Source organism: Acomys minous, assembly GCF_964271855.1.
Source record: "Acomys minous genome assembly, chromosome: 14".
In the NCBI taxonomy this organism is placed as follows: domain Eukaryota; kingdom Metazoa; phylum Chordata; class Mammalia; order Rodentia; family Muridae; genus Acomys; species Acomys minous.
In genome coordinates, this window is record NC_140496.1 from 84,615,602 (window position 1) to 84,628,143 (window position 12,542).

Here is a 12,542-nt window from a genome sequence, read left to right on the forward strand (position 1 = left end):
CTTGGAACTTCAGTGTGTTTATTATGTACAGCATAGTGGAAGGGGCTAGCAAGTCCTGGTAGGAAGCCTCCACAGGTAGCAGTTTTAGGCTGTAAATATCTGGGAGGAGGGTGTGTCTTTCTGTTTCTGTCTGAGTGTGCACAGAGGGTGTGTGCTCCTCTGTTTCTCTCTGCCTGTTCCTTTGAGGCAGGATCTCTCCCTAAATCTGAGTCTCATGTTTTCTTGGCTAGGCTGGAAGCCAGCAAGCCACAGCAATCTTCCACAGTCTTGATGGGGTTTCAGAAGACCAGAATGCCAACAGGAATGGAGGCAGTGAAGATGGTGCTCATGAAGTTTTGATGAGAACAAAGACTCTGTTGGGAGTTGAGTGAGAAGCCATGCATGTTATGTTGTGTCAAAGAGTTTGCCTAAATTGTTTTGGTGCTCTAAGACTGTATAGGAGACTGAGTTTAAAGATGTGATCATCAGCTGGGTGTGATGGCACATGCCTTTAATCCCAGCATTTTCATGAAAGGCAGAGGGAGAACTCTGACTTTGAGACCAGTTTGGTTCACATAGCAAGTTCCAGGACAACCAGTGCTACATAGAGAACCCCCCCCTCAAAGAAAAAATAGGGAGAAAAGGAGAGAGGGTGGGTGGGAGGGGGTACCCACTGAGATAGTCCAGTATTCAGGATGTTGCATGAGTAGAGTTAGTTGCTTTTACCCAGGTTTAAAATGAGAATTGGGAGCAAAAATTAGAGCAGACAAGTTTGAAAAATTTGTTTCATCAGAAAGCCTGGAGTAACTTTGGAGCTAAAGAAAGTATAGTTTCTGACCACATTATCTCAAAACAACAACAGCAAAATAAAACAAGCAAGCAAACAAACAAAAAACCCAAAACAACAACAAAAAACCAACTCAAGTCCTTTGCACAGGGGCAGTAGAAAAGATGCTTTGAAGACATTTCTGAAATTGGCCAGACCCAAACCATTGCCAGCTCAAGAATATTAAAGAATAAAGTCACTGAAAGACTTTCCCTTGGGTACCCAGCTTGAATGGTCATGCCCAAGAAGTTGTTTCTTCAGGATTCAGCTCACTACGTCGAGCAGCCTGCAGCCTGGGTATTCAGAGGTCACTAAAGCCATGACCCAAGCAAATCTATTTATTGTTTGAGCTGATGATAGATCTCGTCATTGTTCCCACGATGCTAACTTTGGTGACATGAAGAACTCAAGAGCTGTGGAGTCATGGAGGCTTCCTCCTCATTTTCAGTGGGAAGCCAGGCACTGTATGTCAAGGCCAGGATTCCTTTAAGGAGCCCCTATGAGGGTGACACAGGAAGTGATTAGAATGAAGACAAAGATTCCCAAGGACATAGAAATGTCAGGAACATGGACTATCTGCCATGGAAAACATAGCCAGAGAGGAGAGGAGAGCAAGAGAAAGCCAGTGGTGGAGCTGTCAAGGCCTTTGGAGCACACATCCTGCTACTGGGTGTTCCAGGTGCTGGACTGCAGGGTTTAATGTCTGCCCGTCTGTGTGTTAGCCTTGTCTTGACCTTACCTTTCTTTTTCATAACCCAGTTGTTCCCTTTTAGAATGAGAACATTTTCCCTTCAACGCTGTTCTTTGGGTATACATAAATTGTTTAATTTTAAAGGGACTCAGAGTTTAGAAACTGACTTGAGTCCTGGCAGAGACCTTATATTTGGACATTCAAACAATATTGGAAATTTTTAGGTTTTGAGACTCTTGGAAAAAGAATAAGTACATTTCGGCATTGAGCTAGACATGTGCCTTAGGGGCAATTTTATGATTTGAATGTGAAATATTTCCCCAAAGGCCCAAAGTGCTTGGATGCCGGCTGATGGGATTTGGGAAAGCGTTTGGACCACACAGGCACCAACCCACCATCAGCATCCATCTTAAAGAGACTAACTTTGCTCTATGCCGTCACTCTGACATTCTACCTTGCCATGCTTGGAGCCAGAAGCAATGGAGCCAAGTGACTGAGGACTGAGATCTCTGAAGCCATGAGCCAAAGTAAAGTTTTCTTCCTGTTAAATTATTTCCCTCGGGTATTGTGTTACTTGGGTATTTGTTATATTTAGTTAATATAAACGGTGCAATTCAAACAGCTCTAGTGGCATGTAAAGTCAAAGCATACACATTAGGTCTTATAATATTTAAGTTGTGCTCTTCAATAGCCACTAAAGAAAGTACCTCTTCCCTTTAATACCAAGATGAAAAATTAAGAACATCTATGTAAAAATATCTTAGCTTGGAAATCATGACTAAGATGTAGGATATTTTCTGGGGTGCAGTAATTTGAAGGGTGACTTTAGTGTGTTAAGTTTAAGGATTAGATTCCAGTTGAATAGTTCTCAGCCATATAAACTCAGGCTAACTATTCTAAGTGACATAGAGCTCAGGGTACTTGTACTCTGTTCTGCTTTCATTTCGTGAGTTCACATTTCATTTTAAACTTTAAGCTAAACGTTGGTATTTTATATGCAATTATTGACTAATCTAGGTTGGACTTAAAGAATAGTTTATCATTTACATAGTAAAGAAAGACCAAAATCATAGCCTTTTAATTACCTCAAATTATGGTACTGTCAGCCTATTAGTTGGTTTGACTTAATGTTTATGGCGTCCCTCTTGGATGCTCTGAAGAGTTGGAACATCATTTCTCATTATAATGTGAGTAAATATTTTATAAAATCATACATTAATTTGACCATTTTTATTGATCTCTACATCTGGACCTTTAACTCCTTAGGTGAAAATCAGTTGTGCTGCTTAGTCATAATCACTGTTACAATTTTAACACAAGATCTTCCAATTACAGTACATATTCATTTGATCTGGAAGTGTTAGTTACAAAGATATATTGACTGAACTTAAGAAACTGACATTAGAATAATATTGTAGTAAAACTTTTTCTGAAGAATATATTTTGTTCATCTTGATATTCTGAATTTGGCTTTACATTATTCAGTTATCAATTAACTTTGTACTTGCATAATATAGCTTTGGCTTTCTGTACAATTGTTTCAATAATTCACTACTGACTTTAAGAAACGTAGTTTTAGCAGACCAATGAGATCACAGCCCTATTAGCATGGGATCAAAGTGAGATCTTAGGTGGGTGTCAACAACTCATTAGAGAATTTGTGGTAAAGATACAGCAAAACCCAGAAAGGATGTCAAGAAAAATGTTGTTGTTTTCTTTTTCCTTTTGGAAGAATAATTATACTACAGACACAAAAGGAAGAAGAAAATCAAATATTGGTGATGTAAGAGACAGGATGCCTTGTGGAATGGAACAACAACAGAGGCCAGCACACATTTAGAAAGCAATGCCCGTGCACGTGAGAAGGTGTGTACTCTGCCTCTGCCTGTCAACTGGCCTTCTCCTTCAGTGACCTTCCTTTTGACATAGGAAAGAAAGTGGTCAAATGAGAAAAATGAACAAGGCCACCCTAGCTGAAGGGGCACTGGTTAGCTGAGACATGCCTGAAGACGAGAGAAGAGTTATTATTTAAAAAAAAATGTGTTGCATACATCTTTATCCCTGGACTTTTCCCCAGCTAAGAACAGTAGAAGCTCATGTTCTTTTACTTGGATAAATGTATACATTCCAGAAAAGAGCGTGGATTCAGGGAAATGCAACCCGGCTTTGAACTGACAACCTTTCTCTTTCCCGCTGAAAAGTAACATACTGCAGAATTAAAAGAAGAATGGTACCTGTCATTAAAATAAAACTTCTCCGTGGCCATTTCAAAATGCTTGGGTCAATATGATGCATTGCTAAATGAATCAGCCAGTCCTTCAGGCTATGTGCTGTCTTGCTTTAATGTGTTTTCCTTCCGACCTTCCCGTCCTTTGTTTACTAGTTCGGGGAAGAGAGAAGTTCCTCCTCTTGTTTTTCCATGGAATTTCAATGATTGATAGACTGTGTTTTAACGATAACGAAATAACATTGCTCTCTGTTACCGGTTTCCCCTCCTCTCCCCCATCTGTTATGGTTGAGACCTTAAAATGCTCTCTACAAACTCATGTGTTGAAAGCATGGTCCCATGCTCCTCCAGTAGGAGGGTTGTGGGAACTTATGGAGGAGGGGCCCAGTGGGAGGTGGCAGCTCATTGGGACATATCCTCGAAGAGGATCTTGGGACCCTGGCCATCTCCAACCTTTGCTATTCTGACCATGATGAGGTAATTAGCCTTCTCCACCAAGATTCTTTGCCTTGCTGTTGTACCTTACCACAGGCCCTAAAACAAACCAGGCCAGATGACCATGGGCAAAAAGAGGGAGCTAAAATAAATCACCTTTTAAGTAGATTTTTCGGCTATGCTGTCAAGCAACAGAAAGCAGACCAACAAACAATCTCTCTTGGTTTTCAAATAGAGGGGGGGGGGGGGGAAACGAATGACTGTGATTTTCTTAATAGGAAACAAATTATTGGAAAATGAAATGATTCATCATTTTCACACACAGATATATGGTAATAATTATAACAATGTTCTCAGCTTCCTTTCATTCTCCCCTTTTCTCCCCTCACTCCTGCCACTCCTCCTCCCTCCAATGCTTATTGGTTCTTTCTTTTAGCCTCTAGATTTTTTCCATAGCATTTATCACATATACATATGTATGTATATATGTATATATATATGTTGGGAAAGTAATAGAGTCTTGCATTGAAGGGCCTTTTTCCCTAAAATTGAAAAATAACTCAATTTATGTAGAGATTTTCAGGTTATATATTTTAACAATCAAGGGTCTATATGATATATGGGCAGCTAGATTAAGGTATGGAATAACGTAACCAGACTCTGGCTAAATTGTAGCCCGCTTTATGGCTATGTTATCTTTTGCTTATTAATTAATGAGCATTCAGGCTAACATTCACTTTTTGGCTATTTTGAATAATATTTCAATGAATATCCATGAATATCCAGGTGGTGGTGGCACACACCTTTAATCCCAGCACTAGGGAAGCAGAGGCAGGCAAACTTCTGTGAGTTTGAGTCCAACCTGCTCTACAGAGTGAGTTTCAGGACAGCCAAGAGCTACACAGGAAAATCCTGTCTCAAAAACAAAAAGACAAAACAAAGAACAAAAACAAAAAAGAGTTTTTATGTGATTATGAACACCTTTTCCTGTAAATATTCCAGGGAATAGAATTACTGTCATTTTTGGTGAGTTTACACTTAACATTTTCAGAGCTGGGGAAGTCAGTGTTGAAGCCATCTCATAGATGCCTGACAGTACATAGATGGATCATGGTACCAAAGTCAAACATTGCTCCATGGAAGAATCTCTGCTCCACATTTCTTCTTTCCTTCTTTTTGAGGATGGGGTTCAAGACAGGGTTTCTCTGTGTAGCCTTGGCTGTCCTGGACTTGCTTTGTAGACCAGGCTGGCTTCAAACTTACAGCAATCTGCCTGCCTCTGCCTTCTGAGTGCTGGGATTAAAGGCTTTTGCCACCACACCTGGATCTGCTCCAAATTTCTTAAATGCCTCTGTTTTCATTACTTTTTTTTTCTGTTATGAAACACCATGACCAAGACAATTTACAGAAGAAAACTTTTATTTGGGTTAACGGTTCCAGAGGTTACAGTTCATGATGGCGGGGTAGCGCCAACAGGTAGCAACTGTAATGGCTGAGGCAGCAGTTGAGGGCTCACATCTTGAGCCACAAGCAGAAGGCAGAAAGAGGCAACTAAAGATGGCCAGAGTCTTTAAACTCTCAAAGCCTACCACCTCCAATGACACACCTCCTCCAACAAGGCCACACCTCCTAAGCCTTCCCAGACAGTACCACCTGCCAGGGACCAAACGGCCTGTGGCCGACCCCCACCCATTCAGCATCTGCAGCAAACATCCTGCTGGGCCACTCATTAGGCATGCAAGGCATCCGGCTTAGCCCTGAGAAGAGAGCGATCCGATCCTGAGATAACCACAGAGACATCCTGCTTTGTCTCACCTAGGAAAACCCCTCTCCTTGCAAATGTTCCCGGGGCTCAACCCCAGAAGATTTTGTACTTTTCCATTTACCCTCCCCGCTCACCCCCGCCCTCCCTAAAGCAGGTTTTAAAAAGTCTGCCCTCACCTTCAATAAACGGCTCTTGACAAGCTACTGTTCGCTTGAGCCCTGCGTCTCTCTCGCCCATATCTTTAACCACAGGTTGCGACCTCCCTCGGCCCCCCAATAACTGACCAGCTGGACTGGTTATGTGGACTAGTTACGTGGACTAGTTAACCACCAACTGCAGACCAAGCATTCAAATGCCTGAGAAGATGTGACATATTTTTTTTATTCAAACCACCATAGCTCCCACATTCTAAAACTCATGGGGGTCACCCTGGTCCAACAGTCTATACCAGACAAGAGTGTGTTTGCAGCCTTTATGTGTGAAGGAGAATGAGCAACGAGAAAGCACTAGGTCAGTGGAAACGCAAATAAAATAAAACTCTGTGATTCTAACTAGTACCTTTCAGGATCAGCCCAAGAAACACTCTAGGTTCTCCAAGCAGAAAAGAATTTAAGAGGGAATGAAGAACACGTCTGCTGTTAAGGCACCCGAGCAGAACAAAGAAGGCATAGCTATGTTTCTCTGACCCAGAAATAAAACCAACCAATATTACCCAGAAGTGATAAGTTAGGTACCAAGCTAGTAACGCCCTGAACCGCAGAGGTGGTAAGTGGGATGTGGAGGGGGAGGCGGGGTTAGAGTTCAGAGGCCGCCAAGTCATATCTGCCCTTGGTGCTCTTTCCTCCTCACTGCCCTGAGTGGCTCCTTCATTGACTGTCTTCCAAACGTCACACAGGAGCCCATCAACTGTGGAATCCAAGCTGTATGAACACTCAGCCGCCATCTCAACCCTGCAGAGCAGGATGGGTTACTGTGGTGTTTGAAAGGGTGACCCAGTGCTAATGGACACTATCTAACCAATCTTGAAATCACATGCTCTCAATTGCCGTGAGGGCATAAATATTTTACCTTTATCTTTGGCAATTTAGCGTCTAAGTATGCTGCAAAGGCGTGTCAGGATGAAACACTGGTTCTGAAGCCAGTCAGCATCCCTTCTGCCCCATTTGTCTCATCTCTCCCAACTAAGTGCATTTCCCCCATTGGCCTCTTAAAGCTACTTGTTGATTGCAGACAACTATAAGTATGGTACTGGAATACAGGTTTGGGGCATATTATGTAAATAAAGTGAAAGATGACATTTTTATTGTGTACATGTGCCCCCAACTCTCATCAAACCAATCCTGAACTTTCCAAGTAAATTTAGATTTTTCTAAATGGAGCAGATCGGAAGACAGGAATTCTGTGTCCTGCCTGTTGGATAGCCATTGTGAAAGACTGGGCATCAAATGCCACCATCAACATACCCTGGCCACCAGCTTCTATGAAACTGATGTCTTTCATCTAGTCACATACATAAATTAAAGTCTTTAATTTATTAATTTTATATGTGTGCACATGCTCATGGGCACACACACACCACCACCACCCTACCCCACCCCACTTCCCCACACTACATGCCATAGCACATGTGTGAAGGTCAGAGGCCAGACCGCAGGCTTTGGTTCTCTCCTTCTACTCTGGCGATGGAACATAGGTTGTCAGGCGGAGCCATGTCGTTGGCCTACATAGATACTTTTTTTTTTTTTTTGGTCAGATGTATTTTGTATAGGTTTGTCTAAAGGTCTGTAATTTGTCTATGAGAAGACATATCCTTAGGTTGCTGCAATGCTGGAGACAACCTTGAATTTCTCCATTTTTTATACTCTTGTTACCAGGGAGGGCAAAGCTAAATTTTAAGTCCTTCTACTTTTATTGAATAATCAGTCTTCTCTCTTTCCTGAACAGTTTCCAATTCCTTTCGCTCTTCCCTATAAGGCCCACAGAGCACCATTAAGCACTCCATACCCATTAATTTCACAGCGCATTTGAAAGAACTTTGCATGCATCAGGAGAGATGAAAGCGCGTCGTGCGTGACCAAGGCCAGGTTCTTGAAGCACACTTGTCATGTGCTAAATTATTTAGGGAATGCTGCCACTATGGTCACTCAGGAGTAAGGTGACACTGGGAAACAATGTTTTTTTTTCCCCAAGTTGATAATTTACATTTATTTAAAAAAAATAATACAGCACTGTCTGATTGATTTTTGTCTGAGCAAAGGCAACAGTCAGTCATTTCTTTGGCTCATTCATTCAATCCTTGAGCAAAACTTAAGCCAAGGTTACTTTGGTAGGATTTAAAGCAGTGAGACATATGTGAATAAAGTGATATTAGGTCTATGTAATTCTGAATAATAAAATAAAGATTAAGATGGCAATGTGTCCTGCAAGAACTGGTATTTAAACTTTAAAAAGAGAAAAGATTAAGTGGTGTTTCTTTGGTACTAAAAATGTAAAGCTAGGACCAAATTATTCTATTTTCACAGATTTAAGATACAAGGAATGATATTTAAAGATATTAATGTGGCTATTAAACCCTTTAGTTTGTAAAGACATTCCTATGAAGCACACTTAGCAGAAATCCCTGAGTATATTAAATACGCTATTAGTATCTTCCTTCAAAAACAAAGAGGAATAATTTAAAAAGCTTTGCAAGACACAAACACGGTACTTAGCAAAAGCAGAACTCATTTCAAAGGCTCCCTCTGCAGTCTGTAAAACAGGCCACCTCAGCGGAGTCACAAGATGAAGGGCTTTAGCCATCCTTCGGCAAGCTAGTGAACCACTCGCTTATGGACTGTCTGTTCACTTTCAGCCACTCAATATTGTTCTTCACGGTTTCCAACACTTGTTCTCTAGGCTTTGCTCCTGCTCCCGCGTTTGGATATTTTGCAAAAAAGCTCTGTATCTAGAAAAGAGAGGAGAAGTGATTAGAAAAGCCATTCGGAACCCGCTTTGTTCAGGGATCCCATTTGGAAACTGGCGTTGTGTTTTTTCTGATAGGGAATTTGTCCCATCTCAGAATGTGCCTGCCCCACAGGTGTACGAGCAGTCACTCCTCTTGGCTCTGGGACCCTAGGAATTTGTTTAACCACAAGAGGCTATAATGGGGAAGGGGACCACCAAGCCCTGGTTAGCACGCTCGCTTCTGGCAACTTCTCTATGGTCTGTGCATTTCACAAAGGCCTCGGTGGGCAATATGACATGTGGCATAATTGCTTTTCTCCAGATTTTTACTCTAGGGGTCTGAAGAATTTCATATACTTTCACTTCATTTCCTAAAGACTTGTAAGAGAAAAAAAAAATCTCTCTTTAACATAGTTCTGTACTCTCTCCTACCTTCCAAACTCCCCATGAAATTCAACAAGAATATTACCCTCCATTTTAAAAAATAATTAATATTTTGGTTCTAAACACATGCAGTAATCTAAACATTTCAGTATCCAATATACAGATATGGAAACTTCATGACATCTCTTTATCCTATATTAATGGACACCCTGTTTTCTTCACTGGGATTTACGGGATTTGTGATTCATTTCAAAAGTCCCAAACCACTACTTCTAAATGGGTTCGAATCTCAACCAACTTACCCCAGAGTCGCAGCTAGCTCCCTGGATCGGGGAGTCACACTGTACACACTTCCAAGAGCCTGACCCAGCTTTCCCAGGCTTTACAGTGCCCAGTTTTTAAACCTTATCATTTCTTTGTCATTTGAATCATTTTTTTTTCAGGTTAGAAAAAAAAAAGCAGTGTATATTGATTAGATACAAGGGGTTTCTTTTTCTTCTTGTGTCTGGGATGTGATTGGAGAAAAGTTTACATTTGCTCCTCCCCAGACAAGTAGAAAGGGTTCTGCCTCCATACCTGCCAGAGCTGCAGTTCAGTGTTGAAGGGTTCAGCTATGGTGACAAGCCGGCCAAGGTATCTGTCATTGAGTGTGTATCTGTAGAGAAGTGGAGGAGAGTAAAACAGATTGTCAGTGTTCAAGCATGGAATCTTTCACTAGATGAAAAGTGTGTGTGTGTGTGTGTGTGTGTGTGTGTGTGTGTGTGTGTGTGTGTTGTATGAAATAGTTTTCAAAGGAAGCTAAACACAGTTGAAAAATATAAGATGTCTCAGAGGATAAAAGTGCCTGCCATGCAAGCCTGATGCCCTGAGTTCAATCCCAAGACCCCACAGTGGAAAGAAAGACCTGACTGCCAAAAGTTGTCCTTTGACCACCACACATGCGCACACACACACACACACACACACACACACACACACACACACACACACACACTCCCAATACACTTTTAAAAGCAAACACTTTTATAATCATATTTGGGAGCAAAGTCTATAAACCCCATACTTCCTTTTCCCTATTGATTTCATACCATTTCTCAGATGTGGTAGACTGCTTGTTGTGTCCCCCAAATACTTTCTTTTCTCCTGGGTATGTGGGTACACAGATAATGACTGAGTTTCTCGGCCTTCCTCAGAACTAGGTACAGACATGCCACCTAATTCTTATCAATAAAATGCACACTAAGTCATGCAGCAGACTAGAACATAAAGGAAATGTCCTGTCTGCTTCAGTCTCTTTTGTTGTTGCTGCTGCTGTACTGGAAAGCCTGTGACTGGGGAATATGTAAAGAAAGAGGTTTATTTAGGCTCCTAGTTCTAGGAAGTCCAAGACTGTAGTGCTAGCCTGTGCTTAGCATTTGATAAGGGTCTCACACTGCTTCACCTCACAGAGGGAGGCAGGCAAGCACACAAGAGACACGTGTCAGAATCTGGGCAGCACCAGGTACTTTACAACAGTCACTTTCTAATTACCTCGGAAGATTTTTAGCCTTTTTTTTTTTCCCAGACAGGCCCCTGTGCAGTTCAGGCTGGCCCTGAATTTTACATATAGCCAGGGATGACCTTGAAGTTTTGACCTTCCCAACTCCTCTTCTTGAGTGTGGGGATTGCAGGTGTAGGGAATTGAGCCCAGGGTTTTGTGCATGTTAGGCAAGTCATACCAAGTGAGTTCATTAATCCTGCTCTAGTCTCACTCCCTCTCAGCCTGTAAACATCAATGTCCAGTTTTAATGTGTGTTTTGGTGGGGACAACCTCTAGGTATGTCTAACCCATGCTAACACGGTAGAGTCCCTCAGAACCTCACTCACACAGGGCTTCTTTTTCTCCCTACAGATAGAAATGCAAATCTCATCACGACTAATTACAGTGGGAAAAAAAAGAAGAAAAAAAAAACTCCACAAAATCATGTATTAAAACTTGACCACTGAGCCAGGAGGTCAGGTGGTACACAATTTTAATCCCAGCACTCTAGAGGCAGAGGCAGGTGGATCTTTGTGAGTTTGGGACCAGCTTGGTCTACAAAATGAGTCCAGGACAGCAGGGCTGCACACAGAAACCCTGTCTGGAGAAACAAAAACAGAAAAAATTAGACCACTGAAACATTGGAAATGGTATGGGAAAATATACCTATATATAAATCAATAGGAGAAGTTTTATTATGCCCTAGAATTATTATACTCCAAAAAACAAACACGTCAGAAGATAGAAGTAGGTAAAGTTTGCTTTATGCTACTTTTAAGGTTTTTTTCTTTTGCTAGAAAGGAGAACTGTTGTAATCAAAAGTAAAAGAAATTAGGGGAAAACGTAATACATCTGGAAGCAGAACCTTCTGTAGAGGAATTTTAATTCAGAACATGGCTGTTCTGACAAGAGATCACATCAAAAGACCTGCTAGGTCCGTGTGAGCTGGCTGGAATACAAACACGCCTTTAATCCAGGAGACTGAGGCGAGCATATCTGAGTTCAAGGCCAGCCTGGGATATAGAGCAAGTATCAGAAAAGCTTAGGCCCAGGCATGGTGGTCCATGCCTTTAATCCCAAACAACAAAGGTAAAGTTAGTTTGTAGAAGGAAGCACCCATGATTGATTTTTTTTGTGTGTGTAATTGTGTGGCAGAAGAAGAAAGCGACAAAAATTTGACAGAATAGGATACGCCCAACTCGCAGGAGAAGAGAAAGGAAAGGGAAGCTTCTTAAGGGGCAACAGCAGAGAGAGAAAAGCAGCAGTTTTACCGGTTGAAGAGAGAACAAGCTAAACACAGGTGAAGACAGAGTGAGGAGGAGGAGGAGGAGGCAGCAGATTAGAGCAGATTGCTGGAGTTAGCTTGAAACCATGCAGAGCAAGTCAGGGCCCGAGAGAGAAGCCAGACTTAATAAGCCAGCTGGGAGAAAAGTTTAAGCCAGAACAGCTGAGTTGAACCAGCCAGCCCAGAGCTCAGTAAGAACAAGAAAAACTGAGATTATTAAGCAGTAATCTTATCTCAGAGGCTGAAAACACTCTAGGCCTAGGTTAGATTGTATGGAGGCTAGATGTTTCCAGGACTAGGCCTAGGTTAGCAGAAGGAGGCAGTAAGCCTCCCAGACAACAATTGAAACAGGTGAATAAAAGTTCCTTTTACAATCTTTTCTTCTATATAAAGCACCATGGCAAAGTGCTAAGAAGGAGCAATATGCCAAGATGAAATTAGCAGAGAGATGAAAGAGCTTCTGCACGCTCACACAAAACCCAGCCTCA

At 41.7% G+C, this 12,542-nt stretch overlaps 1 protein-coding gene across 1 annotated transcript in view; it reads right to left on the bottom strand.

Moving 5' to 3' along the window:
- Positions 1-5,559: 5,559 nt before the first annotated feature.
- The window catches only part of ENPEP (glutamyl aminopeptidase), a 76,993-nt gene continuing 70,010 nt past the window's right edge, over positions 5,560-12,542 (bottom strand). The window contains exons 19-21 of the mRNA XM_084757619.1: positions 9,827-9,905; positions 6,254-8,867; positions 5,560-5,811 (exon numbers count right to left, since the gene is read on the bottom strand). Of these exons, the coding sequence (XP_084613745.1) occupies positions 8,715-8,867; positions 9,827-9,905 (232 nt within the window). The 3' untranslated portion in view covers positions 5,560-5,811; positions 6,254-8,714. The remainder of the gene's footprint in view (positions 5,812-6,253; positions 8,868-9,826; positions 9,906-12,542) is intronic.